This window comes from Neolamprologus multifasciatus, chromosome 10 (assembly GCF_963576455.1).
Source record: "Neolamprologus multifasciatus chromosome 10, fNeoMul1.2, whole genome shotgun sequence".
In the NCBI taxonomy this organism is placed as follows: domain Eukaryota; kingdom Metazoa; phylum Chordata; class Actinopteri; order Cichliformes; family Cichlidae; genus Neolamprologus; species Neolamprologus multifasciatus.
The window spans coordinates 12,438,403-12,459,369 of NC_140448.1; the positions used below are offsets into that span (position 1 = coordinate 12,438,403).

At 37.5% G+C, this 20,967-nt stretch overlaps 1 protein-coding gene across 3 annotated transcripts in view; it reads left to right on the plus strand.

Annotated features, from left to right (window-relative positions):
- The window catches only part of ubash3ba (ubiquitin associated and SH3 domain containing Ba), a 78,188-nt gene that overhangs the window by 19,504 nt on the left and 37,717 nt on the right, over positions 1 to 20,967 (plus strand). For 2 of the 3 annotated variants that reach the window (XR_014876543.1, XM_085175534.1), the window contains exon 14: positions 1 to 20,967. This exon is cut by the window's right edge. Coding sequence is in view for 1 of the 3 variants with exons in the window: in XM_085175534.1 (XP_085031660.1) it covers positions 1 to 138 (138 nt within the window). In the remaining 2 variants the exon portion in view is untranslated. The other variant, XR_014876544.1, reaches the window with a different exon arrangement.

Sequence of the window (20,967 nt, forward strand, 5' to 3'; positions counted from 1 at the left end):
ATTCCTTACTTGGGATTTTGCAGTTGCGAAGAAATGGGAGAGACTGGGGTGTGGCAGCTGGTCGACCCACCGATTCTGCCTCTGACACACGGGCCCAATCACAGTTTCAACTGGAGGGAAATGCTAATGCAAGATTGAAGGATATGCTTTTTGGCTCTCTTATCTTGAACTGCTGAACAAAAAGTGGCTTCCATCAAAAGACATCATGCAAAAAAAAACAAAAAACAAAAAACAAAAAAGAAGCGCATAAATGAAGGCAAATGTATTCAAACACACTGCTCAGGAACGGGAATGTACAGTTTGTGTGGAGATTACAGAAAAATGTGTTACAGTTTGGATGGGACTTTGCTGCATTATCCTCAGCGATATACTTGTTAACCCAAAATGTAGAGGTGCTGCGAGGAATGTAGATGGCTGTTTGATTTGTTGATGGTTGCCGATGAATCAGGTTTTATGTCACGAGAGGGTGCCTCATTAAACTGTGTCTGCGGGCCCCTCTTTGGCAGAGAGGGGAGTGGGTGACGACTTTGTGTTCTGCTGCCTTCTCACACACTGTGACCAGAATTAGTTGAGAAAGACTTGTGTATCAGAAAAACTATATTGCCGTGGGTCAAAAATAACTATTTAACTTGTAGCTGTGACCCACTGGTGAAAAAAACAAAAAGCACAAAAGAAATGTTGACAATCAGACAGGGCAGAACTGATCTTCATCGTTTTTTGGTGCTCAGGTGGGTAGCTTGTTATAGGTTTGATTCCTGTAAAATGTCATATCATTTTCTTCTGTGTTGACATTTACATGCCCACATGACTCATTTAATCTTGCTGTAAGCCATGGCCTATGGGATTTGTCTGGAGACCACCAAGTCAATATGACCAAGAAAATTTATATGATAATATACAGAATGTTGCTGTGTTGTTGTTTTTTATCGACTGAACCTTCTGCTTGCTTTCTCTGACCACAACAGTACTTTTTCGACAACGTGATGAATTTTACTTTTTCTGGATTACATAAGATACCAGTTATTTGCTGCATGAATCTGAAAATCCACAGATACTCTAAAAATTAATAAAACAAGGTTGTGGAGCTACGAAGGCCAGCATATATCAGCCCTCCATGTCTTCTGTAAAGACCTTACTCCCTCTTCTCGTGGAGCAAGAAAATGAGCATAAGTGGACACTGCAGTGCAGTAGAGCAGGGCTGCCAATATCCCCTTACTGTAAACTGTCTGCACAAATGCATATCAAATAAGTTTAGGTGCTTTAAGGTTTATTCTGTACCAGTTTCAACATCTGATTTGTTTTTCAAAACAGTAATGAATACAGGGACATCAAACTCATTTTACACTTTGATATTAAATCTCTGAGCACAGGTTTAATGTATTTGTATTTTATGTTATGTATGTGTAGTGCTTTTGCACCACTATATTTTGGATACAATGTACTCAACACCATTTATTTGAAGGCTTTAGGTTTTTCTTGTGTTGCAGATAAATTGCATTTTATTAGAGCAAGCTATTCAGCAACATATAAGTAATTAAAACGATTAAAGAGACATACACACGAATGTATAATTATGATAATATGTATAATAATAATAATATGTATGAGTCTGAAAATTGCCGTTCTACATAATTAGTACAGGTACTATTTGAGGTAATACCTGTACTATATATGTACTTCAGGTATTTTAATGTTTGATTATACAAACTGAGTACTGTTAGGCTACCAAGTAAGGTTGTAATTTTTACTAAAGTAAAAAGTCTGAATGCTTTTTTCCACTGCAAAACAACTGTCCACGCAGAGTTATATTTAAAGTCTTGTGCAGAACCCCTGCGCATGAATCTGAAAATAATTATTTTCTATGATAACTTTATTTCTGATTAAATATCTGGATTTCCTGGAGCCCCCTGTGCCACCCTATTTTTTTTTATTTTTAACCCAGTGGCATACATCTCTGATTGAAAACACTTGTGCAAGTCATAAACGAAAAGGAACTAGTTTTTTGCAGATACTTAGACGATTCACACATTTTATTTTCAGACATCATGCTGCCAGATGTGGTTTATAATGTCTCAGACTTCCGTTTCTTTCAATTGCCTACTACAAACCTTGCACTGCCTGCAAAGAGGATTTCTTGCTTAATGTGTGAAATTTATCAACATTTTATGAATCTGAAATATTAATTTAGGACATAGAAGAATTATATAAACTCACAAATAATACTATGCTAGCTAAAAGTAATCGCGCTAACCTGTTCACCTGAATTTCCTCTTAATTGTTCGAGGCGCTTAGTATAATGCACTTTTAATAGTGACGAAACTTTAAAAACATTTTATTTTAAATCCGTGGGACCACTAACAATATATACAACTCACTACAGGTTAAAGCGCACAGGTGAAAAGCACCTGGGACATGAATAACTACTGTATTAGCATGGTAGCCCCACAAAGGAAACTTTCTAGCTAATACAGGTTCTTCCACGTGCTATGAGAAGCTGAGGAGGATATAAGGTATGTTTGTTTTATGGCCTACTGCTTATTGCATAGTCTAGTTGTCAGAGTAGTTAAAGCCGATATAGTGTATAGCAAATATTACATTAACAGTATATCTTGTAGTATGTAAGAGGATTGAAGATTCAAGAGTCAGTTACTACAGGTGGCGCATAAAAGAGACTTAACATAAACATACTGACATAGTATAAATACAAATACAATAATTAAACACAATTTACTGACATGTAGTAAAAAGTAGAAAGTGTGTATACACACACACATACATTCAAAGACATATATGTATACACATATGTTTATGTCTACACAACTCACAAATTCCTGCTCATACGGTAAGATTGGGTCTTAATATTGCACTGTTTTAATGAACATGAGCTATTTACAGGCTATGTGCATGTCTATGTAAAACGTATTCAAGAGGGTTGTAATTGTGTGAAGCTGAGCAGTATAAAATGCACTTTACATGAGTTATTTAGCACATTATATAATGTATATAAAGAAGTATGTCAGATTGAAGCAACATAGCTCAATCCGCCTTACAGTGTTTTATGAAGTGCCTTTAGTTTCAATTCTTGCTGTAAATATGTAGCCTCAAACCTTTTTTGTTGTTACTGGCTTTTTTGACAACTATAGTGATTATCTAAGGATATGCATCTTGTTCTAAACTGTATAAAAAAACGGAATTATTACAGAATTTTAAATATAAATTATCACTAGGAGTAAATTGAGTGCTTCTAAAATCTTAGTCTGCGTTGCCCGCGTTTCTCCTCAACATCACTCACACGTAAACTCTTGGCATGCAATACAGCGCCATCTAGAACTCACGCTAGATGGCGCTGCTAAACCAATCTCAGAGTCCAGCATAGTCAGTTACTCACAGGCTCACAAACACTATGAGCCAGCAATTTCTAAATTCTGCCCCGGGTAACATGTAGATTAACACTGATCCTGGTGTTTGATTTGTTTTGCCTCAGAGAGCTGTGTGTTGGGCCTGACTGGCATTTAAAGTAATTCAGTTGTGGGTTCCCTGCACTAAAATTTAAGAAGAAAAATAGGACTTTATCTAAAATTGTCAAATGTAGTTTTTTGACAGTGAAAAATTGTATTTTTTTAATTGGGAATCGGAAAAACATGGATTATTTTACTTAGCAGCGATTCCTTAACAATTGCTTTTGATTGTTATTAATAATACATTACGAAGTAGTATAAAAGACTAATGTTTAATGATAGCTGATCAACATATCATAAAGAAAACATCTACACAAAAACAGCACAGTAGGTATTTTTTAGGGCTTACTGGTTCGGTTATGATGGTTTACATTTCATGTATGCATTCTTTGGTAAGGCCCTGAGGGTAGTCGCAATCTTGACCAACATCCCTTTAAGTATTCTGCAGGTGTTCATAACTTGATCACACATGTAAATCATCTCAGTCTATTAGTTAATTAATTTAGACAAATTAATGTTCAATTCAGCATAAAGAAATGCTTTAACAAAAGTCTGTAAACACAGTTCTGTCCTCTCCGTTGGTGCAGAGGTTAAGCACAGGCAAAGAAAGAAACCATGCAGAAACTGAGCAGATATTTTTGTTCAGAGGTGCGCGATTAGGCCTTGGCCCAGTATGCATTCTCCTTCGTTGAGTTATGCAGCCGCTGTGCTACACTTAAGATTGAATAACTAACTAATTGGGGTTAGGGTTTGGAAGACCGTAATTCTTAATGCTGAACAATGAATAGGTATTTTTAAAAAGAATTTCTTCCTTTATGCATGTATTTTCTATCAAATGAGTCTTGAAACATCAGTATGATTTTTTAAAACTTATTGTGTTATTACTACTTAGATAATCGCTTAACTATATGAGCTGTTTTTATACATCTAATTTTTAAGTCTGTCCTTCTTTCCTGTGAAAGCGCATTAAAGTTTTGGGTTTTTGGGGGGAACTTTGGGCATGGATTGCAGTGTAGAAACTGGAATATTAATATAGTTGTTACGGTGATTATAATGTGAAACAGTTACCTGTTTGCACATCTGTCTGGCTTTCATTTTGCAGTTGTGTCAAATTAAACTCAACTCACTCTTGTGTGAGATATCCTGCTCTTCAGTTGCTAAACGCTCCACTGTGTTCACAAGCTGTTTTCCCGCTTTGACTGTGTGCTGTTTGAGCAGACCACTTAAAGTGTTTTCCAGAGCTTTTTGACTAAAATAAGGGTTTTTGGGTGGGAGCAGTGAATCAAAACTGTGGAGCTGCCAGTTTTAAAACCCAAACGGTAAGCTGAAAAATGCTAAAACGAAGTTAAAAACAGAGGTTTGTGACTTCTTCCATTAGAGATAAGTGCTATAAAGACTTTCACAGTTCAATATTAAGGTGATCTGTAAATAATAGAAAACGATTGTCATTGATGAATATTTATGGGCTGGATTATAATGTAGATTTTACTCTGGGTTACATGTGCCACAATTACATTGCGGGTCTTTTTTATTTGTGTCCTCCGTCTAAACATTTTGGAATTCAGAGTCATTGTGAGAGGTGTCTCTTGGCAACTTCGAAGGTCTTCCGACACATTACAGAACAGCATTGGCAGTTTGCATGTAAGAGGAATCTAAAGTGGCTGTCATAAGTCCTTGGGCCTTCGTGTTGGCAATAACATGAACCAGATTACTGGGGGTCCTGACATATAGCTAAGTCAGTTTGGAAAAGAGTCAAAATTCTTGCTCTGTGTAGCGCCTTGGCTAGTTTATGACAAAACCAAGAATTATTAAAAAAAAACATTTTTATTTCAGTACTACGCTTGACAGCATGACATCAAACGCGAAGTCATTGGCTTGTCACTCGAGCAAAGCAGCTCTAGCAAATAAACATGAAAATGTCAATTTTTCACAGAAACACAAGCTTAGGATTAGGCAACCAGTTCCTGCAGAGCTAGTCATTCTGACCAGCGATAAGGTTGGACACAGCTGTCACGAGTTAAGTGAGGCCATAACACATTATCACGATGAGCTGAAGTGCATGCAGAGTACAAGAACAGAAAAACATGGATATACTGTACTGTTACAGATTGACGGATGTCTTAGTGTTAGTGCTTCTCAGTGTGGGGTACAGTTATTAATCGACTTTGGATATGTGGATGGACTTAAGCGCAAACATCATCAATCATAGTGGTACCAAATGAACAAACATTTTTGAGAGCTAGAAGAAGCTATTTGAAAGCAGCATCCCTCCGAACAAAAACATTTCCAGGAGCCTTCACCTTGACTGATTTATTAAAACAGGTTTCACCATCATCATGGCGAGCATTCTCATCTGCTCTACTGGGCACACAATGCAAGCCGTTACTAACTATAGTCAGCCGTACTGAAAATTCATAAGAAAGGTCAGTTAATGTGAGAGATTTCTATCTGTTTGCCAGGATTAATGCAGCATGTGAAATATATGACATATGGCCATGCTTATAGGTCTTTGATTGCACAGACATTTTTCATTCATGTATCTCTGCGACGAGTCACCTGAAATTGTGTCAAAGGATCATGAAATCTGGGCTATTTAAAGTAGAGCAGCTAAAGGATTACTGTGCATATAAAGTGTGTATCTTTTTTTCTCCGCACCACTGAAAAGACAGAAGCAAGCAAAAGGTTTGAGCTTTTTTTTAAAGGATTTAAAACGCTGGTGAACATTCAGTTTGACTGTTTCTGATTTTTATGTCAATAAAGAGGATCGTACTTTTAAACAAGTGTGGATAAAAACAAACATTTCACACTGTTTTGCTCTGCTTTCTCGTACAGAAGCAGTTTGGCGTTTTTTTGTAACCAGGAAAAGACGACAGTTGTGGATTGTGCGTTGAACCGTTAACAGGAAAAAGTTGAAGAAAAAGAAACTTCTGAGCCCCTTTCTCTTTGTGTCTTGGAGCTGTTTAGGAGAGAGGGAGGGGAGGTGCGTGGAGGGGGAGGAAGAGGAGGAGGAGGTAGGTGGAGTAAGGTTGGAGTTCCACACAAGGGGCGAACTGCTGGCAAAGGAGCTGTTTTATACTGTGCTTCTCTAAGCTGTCTATGCCTTCTCTGTTTGTGTTCACTGGGGGTCTGCGTGCACCTGTGTGTTTGAGCACTGGTGTCTGTCATTCCAGTTGGTTGTTTATCAGTGTTGTCATGTTAGCAGCTCATGCAGCAGTCAGTAGGAGAGAAGCAGAACCGGACCTGCTAATAACAAAAACTCAGAGCAAAGGAACAGTGTTTGGAGAGTTTCTGCCTCCATCTTGAGACGAAAGAAATCTGAGGAGCAAACTTGCCTAGCTGGAATGAAAGACTGACAACAAGCAGACTTGTGGGGAAAAGGGTAAGTTTCACAAACAGCTAAAGTTACTTCAGGTTGTTTGATTTGAGCCAGGATCACTGTGAAAGTTTTCACCTTGATTTTTTTGGTTTAGTTTTGTTCCAAATTCTGTTACAAACCTCAGTAAACTGTACAGGACTGTGGCAGTGATACACTTTTCTTGGACTTGAGCTTCTGTTTGTGCTCTTTGTGTATATGTGTGTGCTAACACGTTTGTGGGTGTGTGTTGAATTTTCTGTTGTCTAGTTTGTGGTTAATCTTAGCTGCTCTGCTTCTTTCAGGATATGTCTTCTTTTGCTTTTCAGTTGTTGCGACATCTCACATGTCCAGAGGTTAAATAAGTAAATAAATAAAAAGAACTGCACACAGGACAATGTGATGGCTTCACTCCAGAGCAGACAGCATTTACCCCTGCTGGCTTAAATTAAGGCAGTTCACTAGAAAACCAATAATCTATTAACCCTTACTGAAATGATGCTCACATGTTTAAAGCGGGAAAAAAAGTGTTGTTGCTAGATTATCTGCATTTGGAGATTTCAACATAGGGTCAATCTGAGCACAAATGACAAGATATCACAGCAGGAGTGGATCAGAGAGAACTGTTCTGCTAACTTTTCCAATGATGTTGCTGCTTTAAGGACTGTAGTATAAAACATTTTCCTTATTGGTAGCTTAAATGGATGCCAGCAGACAAGGGCAGAATTGATCAACCTGGCAATGACTAAAGAAGGTGGCACCAAATGACAGTTAACTCATGGGTCAGGATCATGTTTTTGAATTTTCTTTTATGCACAGTTATTTAATATGTTGCCCTTAATTATGTAATACTTGACACTTACCAAAACAATCACATATGATGGATTTGCATATCTGTGTACCAAAAGAGGGAAAAATGAGGAATTAAGGATTCGTGCTTTACAGTTCGGTGTGTCTGTGCATTTTGTTTTGATAACGTGTGAGTTTGATCTTTCCTCGGTGTCCACACTGTCCCCATCATTTTCCCCTGTGAATTCATTTGATAAGCTCCATCATGAGGAGTCATGAAGTAGTGACTAAGTAAAACTGTTGGGGTAATGGGTTAGACAGCCTGACTGTTTAAAATATTGATGCTGTTTGTTGACAGTATATTGATAACTTTTTGCAGGAGGAAGCTAATGCCGAAGCAAAGGAAGTTGATATTGCCTTGCTGATATTGTTTCACCCCTAGGCTGGGTTCATATGGTCATAGAAAGCTTTTGGTCATGGAATTGGGAAATGGCAAATAAATATACTGGGAAAACTTTAGAAAAGGCAAGACTGGGAATTTCTGCAGTACCTGGAAAATGCTAAATTAGGTTTCTATTGTAAAGTTATAGGGCATGACTTGAAAGACCAGTACCCAGGACATGAAGTGAAGACTATGTTGACTCATTTGGCGCTCTTAGCATGAGATAGCTAGCTAGCCATTCGATTGTAGATACGCTTTGGGTGCCTCAAGCATATTAAGTCTCTTCTCCAGAACTGTCTTTGTTTCCCCCTTCCTGGTGTGACACCTGCTAGCAGATGCACCATTTCCTCTTGCCCACCATGAAGCAAACCATTGTGAGGAATGTGTCCAGAAATGTACCCCAATTTGCAAAGGAACTGTGGATGCTGAAGGTGGCTAACAGCTACGCTAATTTAGCTCTTACTTGCTATCTTCTCTGAAGATTGTTCCATTACAAGGTGGGGTATTTTTTCCAACACTCCTACAGTAGCTGTTTGTTAATTATGACTACACAATGAATTATCGTGGTTTGGCACATTTTCTTTCTATAGATATTTTCCTGGTGTGTTGACCTTAAATGTTTATTTCATATTAAAACATTATTTTTTTATCCCTTGAAAGCCTACTTGAAGTCATCCTTGAAGCTCTTTTCTGAACCCAGTGATTTCTGTCATATTAGAGGGCGTCTTATTGAACAAAATGACTGGGTTATAGTGAGGGTAGTCTCTGCCTAACTACCCTTAGAAAAACCCAGAAACTATTTTAATGGTCATAATGATATATACTGAGGTGTCAAAACTCATCATTATGGGTCTTGGGGAGGTTGTCAAATGTTGTGTTTACGTGGGAAAGAGCTGAGACATATTAAGGTACCACTGTAATAGATTTAATCATTTTTATTTTCATTTTCAGTGCAGATATTTTACACAACCATGCATTTCAGAGAATATATGGTGATGAACATTTGCTTAAAAGTCATGGAAGTTTTGCTGTATGAGCCTAGTCTGACTCAGCATTGTAATAGAGGACTATTCAATGCTACTCAATTTGCCTTTTCTCCCAAAAGTCTGTACATTGTTCTTCCATATAACTTTCAGATTCAGAGAAAGACAGTTGGTAGTTTTATTTATTTTTTTATTATGATGCTAAACAGCCAAACCCATTTCTTGCTTACCTTACTTTCTTACTTACATGCACATCTTTCCTCAAGCACACCCCACACATAATAATCTTAATCTTAAATTTAAATGTCATGTAAATTGATGCTTCTTTGGTATGGGAAATAAAATAAAAAACCCATCAACAACATAGTGACATTTAAAAACTGGTGAGTCTTTTGGATTGTTCAGAGCGACCAAAGAGAGGACTGAATGTTTGTAGCTAAGCTAATGAGCAAGGTACCGTCCATATAATGTTAAAATATTCTTCTGGTACTCTCTACACAATGTCTGTGTTTATGAGGGAAGAACCAGAACTTGGTGGTGCTGAAATCAGCTTCTGGGGGGAGCAGTGTGTGAAGAATCCACTCAGTTTATCTTCATTGAAATTTTGTGGGGATTCATTGAGATTTTCTACATTATATTTGTACACTTACCAGTAACCTCTACATTAGAGTGCTTTACAGAACAAAAACTATAAGAAGTAGTCATGTTAAGGATGATTAAAAGCGATCAATTCTAGGTTCTGTGTACATGCAGTGCTGAGATGCATAATTAAAGATTGTGAATGCCACGAGCTTGAATGCACTCAGAATGGCTCGACTCAAGTTAATGTCTGTTGTGTGTGATTCTGTTTGACATGCTGTCCAAGGATATCCTGCAGGGAAACAGATTAAAATAGCTCTCCTATTTTTTTCTCAGGTCTCTCCAATGATTTGCTACTGTTCTTCAAAATACTGACCAGCGTCACCATGACATCCTATTTAGTGCTCACAATAGGGTGTGCTACAAACCTGAGGCAGCTGAAAGTGTAGGACAGGAAGAAAAAGGAGAGGACATATAGGATGGTGGAGTTACCTCGAGGTATGCTTCAAAATGTGCTTGGTTTCAAACAGAAATGAAGGTACTGTATAGGTATAGTAGAAAAGAAAATGTAGAAAACAGTGTTGGGGGTTGTTGGGAAGAGAAAGAGATCTTTCAGGCTCTGCATGCTTCACATTCTTAGCTGCTGATCTCTGTGGAAAATAATAACAGCCGTACTTGAAGGTCACACCACCACAGCCAGTGGTGGAGTCAGCCTCGTTACTGGCTACAAATTGGATGTTTATAAAGTTATAAAGTGCACTTGTCTTCTCTAATTATCTAATTATAGCGGGATATTACAGTTAGAGATTACTTAGGTTATTTGGAATGATTTTGTTGTTGTGAAACTGTCAAGTACTAAAGGTGTCTGCTCAGTACACTGTGTGGTCTATGAGACAGGACTATTTCTTATAGATGTACAGTAGTTAAGCAATTTTATAGAATGTATGAAGTACCCATTACAAGTGTTTGCCTGAGGTCATATCATTTTAGGGCTCTAAGGATATCTGGACATATTTTTTTCCCCTAGAAAATGTAAAAACTGAAAGCACCGTCACAGACTAAAGTTTAGGTGAAGGTGAAAGAATGTGACAGAGCACCTTTTTTTCCTGCGGTAATCAGCAAGAGGCTTAGGTCTGAAAAGACAGTATCAGGCAGTGATCACACACCATTTCACTAAACGGTTTAGAGTAATCCCTAAACAAACCAAAGGCCAACCAACGCATTAGTGTCTGTGAAAACCTCTGCTTGGCTGGTTGCAAATGTGGGACATATGTCTCTTTAAATATAATCCTGGGGTTTTTGGAAAAATAGCTTCGATGTTCTACCGAAATCTTCCCTAAAAGATTTCCTGTATATTTTTTAATGTGGTTGATTTGATGTATGTATTCGGGAAACTAAACACAAAACATCTGTAGCATCATCAGAGTTTCCTCCACATCAGAATGACACTCAGAGAGGACAAATTTGAAGGGTAACACTTCGTATGAATTATTATTTGTCGGCATTGTAAGTTGTAATCCTCCATAACCTTTCATCTACTTTCCCTGCTCCTTGTGTCTGCTGAGGTAATGTTTCGTAAATTAGTGCAGTGATGCAACATGTCATATCCTTTTTCTTTTGCTTCTCTTTACATTAAACAAAGCGATTGCAATGACTGTCATTTCATCTCATTAAGATGAACAAAACTAATTTAATCCAAATTGTGCTGCTGTCAGACTTGTCAAGCTTTAATTGTTATTTTCATATCACAGCCTAGCATAGAAGTGCGTGCAGTCACTTACAAAGAGTAAGATTAGGTCTTGCTCATGTAAAGCTGTTAGCCATGAATTTTATAAAATTGAACAGCTTGTTGTTTGGATGTTAAAGCTTGAGTAATCGACACAAGAAATGCTAAAATCCCATTCCGGCTTTATAGGTTTAATTTGACCATATGAACATAGACACACTCCTTATTTATGCAGTGATTTTTTTTTACATGCAGATCTATGGATTGAGTCAAATAAAAGTATCATGCTTTGTAAACACACTGGGCTGAGATCAGTGGTCTGAACCTGCTCTTTTTTCTTTAGGACAACCCCTCTTAAAAGCAATAACGCTAATAAACGAACTCCTTATGTGCCTGCCACACCGCACGCCTGCTATCAGTGGTAAAATATGAGCGTTTTACATTCCTTTTTCACTCTTCACCTCGCTCGTTTGACGAGCTCGTCTTTTTCTCTGTCTCCTTTATGTTCTGTTTTCTCTTCCTTTTCTCTCTCTTCCTGTTTGACTTCTATCTGGTTTCTTCACAAATATGTTGTCTGGCTGTTTCGTCTCGCCTTTTGTCTCATTTCACCACGTGGTCGTTGCTGTAAACTAACCTCTGTTCTACTTCATGCTTTTTAATGCCAAATGGGAAAGCTGTGTATTTATTTAAACAAAGAGTTTAATGAAAATCTTAGTTGAATTCTTAAAACAATGGCAAAATTAAATGATGACTTGATATGGAGTTAGTAATACATCACTGTATCCTTGCTGCAATGTCTTTAATAATATACACCATATGGACAAAAGTACCAGGCTGCCTACACATTACACCTACGGGAGCTACTCAGCCATGGAAACCCATGCAGTGATGAATGTGCAAAGTTTTTGTGCTGATGTTAATGCCAGAGGAGGTTTGGAGCTCTGCAGCTATTTAGTCAGCAGAGTGTTGGCAACTTTTACGCACTGTGTGCCTCAGCACTCGGTGACCTCACTCTGTAACTTTATGTGGTCTACCACTTTGGGGCTGAGTTACTGTGGTTCTGAAACTCTTCTAATTTGCAGTAACACCACTTACAGCTGATCTCAGAATATCTAGGAGGGAAGACATTTCACAAACTGACTTGTTGTAACCGTTAAACCCTGTTACGGTACCACGCTCAAACTCAGTGAGATCTTTAGACGGCCCATTCATCCACAAATGTTTGTGAAGGCTGACTGCAAGGCTATGTGCTTGATTTAACAATACCTGTGGCGACAAGACTCAAAACACCTGCATTCAAAGATTAAGAAGTGTGGCCTAATGCTTTAGTGCATTTTTGAATTTATTCTAAAAACCTGGTAACACACAGACTAGATGAGACTTTTTACTTCCTGCTCCTTTCAAGTTATAGCCCCCCTTTATGTAATGAAGCTGAAAATCCCCTAATTAAAGCATAATTAAGTGGTAAATTTAGTCATTATGGCAGCTTGAGGGATGAATTGCAATGAAATCCTTTTTATGGATCTTTCTGACTTGTGCTCTGCTTCTGAGAAAGAACTTTTTGTTTTGGGTTAATGTGTATTTAAGCTAGGAAAAGTTTGTAGAGTGGGATTTAATTACATTTCTCTGTAATATTGAAGTTTTTCCTTTTTAATTGAATTTCTTGGTGATTACTGGAAAAACAAGTACGCTGTGATATACTGAACTCAGCTGAGTTTCTTGGAAAAGATAAATCTGTTTGCAATGTTGGATGAAGCAGACAAAATGTACCTATAGATTAGTAATCTTTAGCTGGAAAAAATGACTGCTTTTATTGTTTCCAATCTGTTGCGTATATTAGGCTCAGTATGTCATTCCCTTTGAAATGCTGCCTGCTTCTTAGAAAATCTGCCTATTGACGAAAGAACATGACCAAAATAAATAGCACACTGTGAGGGGATTAAGGTTGTTTAAGAGCTTCTAAAATTACAGCCCCCAGAACATATCCAGATGTTGCCTTCCTGATCCTCCTCAGGTAACACAAGTGGCAGTGGGGTGGTGTGTAGAGGAGCTAGAGCAGTTCATGCAGAGCACCCCTCAGGTGTGAACACTTTTGATTTTTGCTGTCCTAGACTCCAGCTGATGTGACTATCATGCAGTATGGAGTTGGCTCTGTGTGTCCTGCTGATCAGATGTTGAGCCGGTTAGAGGAAAAAAAGAGAGAGGTCATGATTTTTCAGTATATTAATCTTTGAAGTTACTTATGAGATTCTGTGTAAGAGGTGGGAACTCGGAGAATTTTCTGAACTGATTTTCTGAGACTTTTTTTTCTCAATGCACAAAATATATGGAGAGCAATGTTTAAACCAACAAATAATTTACTAATGTTTGCAACACAGACTTTCCTGCTAATTGTATCAGTATTTTATTGTTTGCACTTCACCTTGAAATGAACTGAGTGCACCTGTGTTTTGACTGATAAAGATTAGGTATTAGTGAAGAATTAGTGAGTCTTCTTCATAATTCTAAAACACTCTTTCAGAGTTACATATGGGAAATCCTCCAGCCTTCCACATGAAAGAAAACGATAGACAGATTTGTCATTGTATAACTTAGTAGCCAATATATGAAAATTACATGTTCAAAAATATGTTTCATTGAAGAAACATATATCTGAGAGTTTCTCTTAATTAAGCATTTATTAGGCGTTAGACTTCTGTACTTCAGGAGGTAGAGCAGGTTATCCATTAATTGGAAGGTTGGTGGTTTGATCCCTGGCTGCTCCCAGTCTGATTGCTAAATATCCTTGGGCAAGATACTAACCCCAAGTTGGATGCATTTGACACATTGGAGTATGAATGTGTGAGAAAAAGCAAAGAAAAAGTGCTTGTATAAATGGGTGTGAATGGGTGAATGAGGCAATGTGTGTAAAGAGATTTGAGTGCTCAGACTAGAAAAGCACTATATAAGAACCAGCCCATTTATTATAACTTAGAGAAATCATTTACACAGAGAGCAAATTTGAACCGGGGTAAATGTGAAGCCATGTAAAGGTTATTGCACATCAGCCTGGAAACTACTGGTGTTACAGAGATTCCAGTTGTTCTTCAAGTTGGGCAACATTCTCATCAGGGTGACAGCTTTTACTTAAAAGACAAATGTTCTCCATTCTTTACAGTCTCTTGTGTGATTCAGGACATATGCTTCCGGTGGAAGGAAACAATCTTGTAAGCTAGCATTTTGGTGTATCCACAGACATTCTGGTTGCATTCGTGAAGCCACATAAAGTCACACTACCACCTCTGTGTTTGAGTTGTGGGATAGTGCTCTCCCTGAGCGCCCACTGTGGTTGTTTTTTTCCCACCTCAAACATGCTGGATTGCATTTGAACTGAACAAATTTATCTTGGTTTCATCTGCATCTGACCATAGAATGTTCTCCTAATGTTTATCAGATGTCTCTTCATATTCTGTAGCAAAGACCAAACCTGCAAGGTTTTTGTTTGTGTCTGCATTGTATAGGTTGACATTATTCAATGTTCTCAGACTGTCTGAGCGGTTACAGGAACATTAGTAACTCCTCTGCAACGTCTGAAGCACTTTTCAGTTTGTCTAGCATTTTTTTTCCCCATATGGAGCTATGATGCAGGAGGGTCTAGAATTAAGTTCTGGTGCTCACAAATCATAATTATGGTCAGGTAATTTGTATTTACACATATATATTTTTTCAGTGATCGGGGTTTTCTATGTTGTTGGATTGGCTTCTACTTCTACTGGGTTTTTTTCACAGCCTTACAGTCTTTCAAAAAATATTGTTTTTTTATTGTTCATAACAGGAACTATGCTACTTTCAATTATACAGAGGTCAGTCTCAGCATGATTGATTTTTGTATAGGATGGCAATAGGAAAAGTACTAGGTAACTCTGAGATAGGTTTAATAATTGGAGCGTGGGCAGCAGGAGCTTCATTAACTGCTCAGCTGTCTAGTGTTTAAACAGGAATGTTGACTAAAGTGATGACAATGATGTTCATGCATTAGTGCCACATGGAAGAAACACAGAAGAGCATATTTTTCTCAGGTGACTGATTCAAGGAAATTATTAGTATAGTCAGCAAAAAAGTAATTTCACTGACACTTACGTAGAGAAGGATTTTATGGTAGGATTGCAGTGCATAAACCCCTTCATTTTATAGAAGCTATTGTTCATCTTTGCATAAAATCTCTATGCATATTAATTGTAAACTACTTTGTATATTGAAACAACATTTAATAATTAAGTCAACTTAATTCAAGTCTTTCTTTGGTTCTGTTTTGTGACTTGTACATAACTTGTAGTGACTTAACTTTACTAGTTTAAAGTTTTTAATTTTCATCTTACCTAAAGTGGTATGGGGCACTAGGAGTAACTGTCTATTATAATTAAATCGGCTCTCCTGCTCTCTGTCTTCTACTGGTAAATATGCAGTGAAACAAAAAGTTGAGAAGAGGTGTGGCTACACCACACCAAACTAAAAACAACACATACCTTATCTGTACTCTTATTTTCTTCTCATTTGATATACATGTGGCACATTTAATATGGATCTGTTAAATTAACCCTTTCACACATAGTGGTCACTACAGTGGACAGCTATTCAAAGGCTTTTTTCTTGTATTTGTGTCAGTGTTGATGGTATACTTGCACATAAACCACTACATTGGACACTGATGTGTCACTCCATACCCTGCCACCCACTGGTTGTTTAATGTTACTATAGATGTATGAGGTGTGTCATTGTAATCATTGTTATTTAACCCTGTCAGGATTTTTTTCTTAAGTATTTTTAATCATCTTTTCATGTCTAAAGATGAATAAAAATACTTAAGAAAAAAATCCTGATTGAGGTTGTCATAATTCATGCATGGAAGGGTTAATACAATAATGGAATAACAAGCTTAAAAGTTGGCATGATTGACAAGCAATTGTTGATTATCTGGACCATCATTGATCCCCAAGACACAGCACTGTATGATTAGATTGCTTCACAACTAATTATTTACAACTAATTACTAACTTTTTTTTTTTTTTATCTCTTTGTGACAACAAGTAGTTACAAACAAAATCTGTTCTTAAGATGGAATTTGATCATGAAAACTTTTACAGTTCTTTAGAGAAAGTATTAAGGAGATGGAAAAAGGCTGAAAAGCTGTCAAAGCCTGGGGTCAAAATGGCTACAAGGACAACATCAACACAAAGACACAATGTGCAGCTCTTATTAAAAAAGAAACATCAAAACACCTGCAGAATTCTTTACAACTTCATAAATCATTTGCTCATTTAACCACTACAAGAAAAACTGTAAGAATGAAATTCTACATTAAGAGAAAGAAAACACTAGTACCTTAAACCAAAAGGTATTTTGGCATATCTCGAATTTGTAAAAGACAGACAGAATGTTCCACAAATTTTCTGTGGACGGATGATAAGTTGAAGAAGAACTTTTTTTGTCAAAAATCCACAAAGCTATGATATGAATGCAAAAGGCACCACATAAAATCCTGCTCGCACATCTAAGCCATGTTGCTGGGAGCAGCACAGTTTTTCAACTGCCTTGATATCTCAGAGCCTGGACATCTTGCATCAGTTAGGAAGCAGTTCATTTTAAATTATATCAATAAAATTTACAGGATGCTGAGGAAGCAGTGCAGGATAATAAGCAAGATAGTTGAAAGGAAACCATAAGAAAAATCAGAGTCCCAATCTTAATCCAAAGGAAATGCAGTCACATGACCTAATGAAATTAAACTTTCTTCTTTTTCCTTTACTGTCTATTTCTCAAAGTAAACCTCTGTGTTGTTGGCTGAATCAGCATCTTGAGTGGAAATATAGACCCTTGGGCCAGAGAAGAGGCATTATATCTGCCTGCAGGATGCCCTTGCTGAGTGTGCAAGCTATCTGGAGAAAAAACACAAAAGTGTACATTTCCAAAGATTATCCTTACTCTGAAGAACCTGTGGATACTATATATACTTTGAAAACTGTATCTGTGTAATTTCATTTTTGCTAAAATCAAGCACAAAACAAAATGTGAAAATTAAATAAGTGGAAGAAAATATGTGGCTAGATAAACATAAACATACATATTGAAGATTGTTCACCCAGTATCCGTAAGGTCAGTCTCAACATTACACATGCATATAAAGTGTGTTATAAATAGCAGTTTGCTGCAGGCTCTTGGTCTGGAGCAAATAATTTTTCCTGAAATTCTTTCTAATTATCAACAGATACAAAAATGGTACTGTCATCTGCATAAATGGCAATGCGTAAGTTATAGCAGATGTCCTAAATAGCTGCCCTGATCGACTTTACATTGTCATAATTTTAATGTTTGATTGTAAATCTCTTGGATTACTAACTTTCATTCATGTACCAGCTGATGATTTCAATCCATATGCAGATTGTTTAATTAGACCATGATTTAAAAGATTAAAAGCAGCACTAATATCTACATGTGGAGTAGCAGATGTGGGAATTTAGAGTTGATATTGTTTTCAGTCGAACTGAACATTTTTGAACGCAATACTCTCCCGGAGTTTACTTAAAAAAGACAAAATATACTAGGAGCATGATCTTTATATTGATTTTGTAGTCAGTTTTGCTTTTATTGGATAGTTGATAGCACAGAGACAGACAGTGATTTATCCACTCTGTGATCAGAACATTATATGAAAGCAATTTAATGTCCCTGTATATGAAATAATGGCTGCAATGTAACAAATCATGGTCAGGTTTGTTGACCTTATGAGACCTATGGCGTACACATTTTCAGTTTGCACACTTGGTTTGAAAGTGACGAAATTACAAAGCCAGTCTGAAGAATTTGCTTTGGGATTCCTTTTTTGTTCTTTATATTGGTGCATAAGGTTTTAAAAGAGCCACAAAGGTTTTAGTTGTGCAGTCAGCACCAGTCTCAGTGTTACGATGGCCTAGCAAAGTAAAGACCACATTTTTGCTTGACAACCAAAGGGTGGTTTGTGCAGCATTAAAAAGCTTTTAGTTAGATTAAGATGCATCGACTGATTGGTGGAATATTATTTTAAACGGAGCCGGAGACACTGCCTTTAGTTTCATTAAAGAGATAATAATAGTACTTTGAAGTAACTTAACATTATTTCAGAAACTAAAATTGAAAACTAAAAAGGCAAAACAGGTATTATTACCTTTTGTATTTCCTCTAAGTGTTATCAATTTATTTATTTTTTAATTCAAAATAAATCATGCCTACTTCTTCTAAAATTAAAGCTTTTTGTCCTTTTTATTCTGGTGGCCAGAAAGAATCTTTAATAACTTCACGGCAAATGTTTTCTGCAGTTTCAGGGACAGGATAATAATTTATACTGAATAAGTTAAAACCAATTTTTTTTATGTCCCACTCACCAAAAAATGTTTTCACACCACCACTTATTCACTTTTCGCACTTTATTTTTTTGTTGAAAGGAAGAAAAGTATTTCAAGGATATATGAGATTTTTTTCCCCTCCTCCATCATTGGAGTGGCTTGTTGTTTGTGTTTGACAGCAGTCGGCATGCTGATCTCTGGTAGGGGCAGAGAGAAACAAAGTAAACATACTTGTGCTCGGACATACCTGTCGAGACATTGATGTGCTGTGTTAGCAGTTTTATTGTTAACAGCTGGATCGATGACTAAAAAACAGTCGGACCACTTAAAGGTTACAAAATAAACATTTGTAAATGAGTTTACAGAGTTGGTCCACCCTCTCAACATCTGTTGGATGGATTGATATGATAATTTGTACATGTGTTGGCCCAGAGGTCATCACTAATGGCTTGGTGATCCCCTGACTATGCAGCTAAATATCTCGTGAAATACTTGGTTTGTCATAAATTTTGCTACGTGGATCAGTTTTAATACACGTTACTCAAAACGTCTGTATCAAAACGTCTGCTGACCGATGATCTCCCCGTTACTTTCAGCTGCAGTGTGAACATGGTAAACGTTAAATCAGAGGGGTGTACTGTGAAGTGAGGTTAATGAGTCAGTGAGCTATGTTGAGCCTAAAGACATGGCAACGCATACTGCACAGCTTACCTGGTCCGTTGGAGGGTGTGCTGTTTTGGTTTGAAATCATAAGTAGCATTTTCACCAGTTATTTCCCTGAAATTATGATCTAAGTGCGATAAATGGTCTCATTTGATAAAATATTTTATGTACGCAAAACTGTTGAGCTGCTACTGATTGAACCCATGCAGTACAACTTCATCTGTGTCAGCTGTATATTATGTCTTGGGAGGAATTTACTCAATTGATGATGTTGGGGTTGGTTTTTTTTTAATTAAATTTATTTTTTTGCTTGAATTTCTAGTTTGAAGCTCTCAGATTAAAAGACTGGTTATTTAGAGGTATTTATCACATTTCTTTCACTTTCATGTCTCACTAACCATATTTATTTCTCCATATCTCCTGCTAAGTCAGCATTATCCCACAGCCTACCCAAGTGGTTTGATTAGTTTGGTATCAAGTGCAAAGTCGTTTGGACCCAATATTTGAGTGGCGACAAGTTATTAAGAATGAGGCCAAATGTTTAAAAATGCCCGAATTTCCTCTTTCTAAACCTGCCTGATTAGTTGCATTTAATTAGCTGCAGCTGTTCTGGTCTCTAAACGAGACTGGTACCTCTGAATTGTGTACCCTTTCACTGTGGGCTGTTTGGATTTATCTGGATGAAAAAATCTCAGCTTGTACTCCTTTGTATACTTGATAGATTTGTTTGACATGTAATTGTCTGTGCATGTGACTTCATTTTTCCCCCATACTTGCAAACAAACATTTGAGTACACACAGTCAAGAAAATACTTCCTACCAACCAGTTAGTGGAGCACCGAAGGGCCTCCTCGTTCCTGTGTATTTTACAGAGCTTTACTTTTAGGGCGAGCCTTGCTACTTAGTTAAACAAAAGGGCCTCCATGTTGGTCCTCTAGGTAAACACACTTTCCTGAGAAAACACGGACACAGTTACACTTTAACCTGCCCGGGAGGCCACAACTACATCCTCCCGGACAGTTTAGATCGAACTGGGCTATAGTTCAGACCCTCAGTGAGAATCATGTGCTGCACGTGAAACCATGCAAGCCTGTCAAACAATGGTGCCTTTGACAGCCATGCTCCCCCTCCCTAGTCCACAGTACAGTCAGAGCACTGTCTCTCTAGGGCTTGGATGTCACTCCCCATCTCTGTTGTGCTCCCCTGGAGCTGACCAGCTGGCTTCTAGGCTCTGGGATGTGAAAAGCAGCAGCACAGAGGAGCTACAGTCAAAGTTTAGCCCGCATTAGCTCTTCAGAGAGGCCAGCAGCAACTCAAGCCAACCAAGTCGAAGTTGTTCCACGTAAATAACCTGATAAGTTCAGCCACTTGAGAGTAGGCTGAGCTGGTCCTTTGACCCACCTGACATAATCTCATCTTTTGCCCCTTAATCCTGCTCTGCAATGTTTTTCACATTTTCACACACATTTTTTTTTACATACACACTAACCACAGTGTAATAATCCTATACAGAAAATATGCAGAATTTGCTTTCTCAGCATGGCAAAAATGTAAATTATAGTCTATTTTAAGCAATGAACTACAATTAAAATCACTCCCAGTTAGCAAAGACTGCAA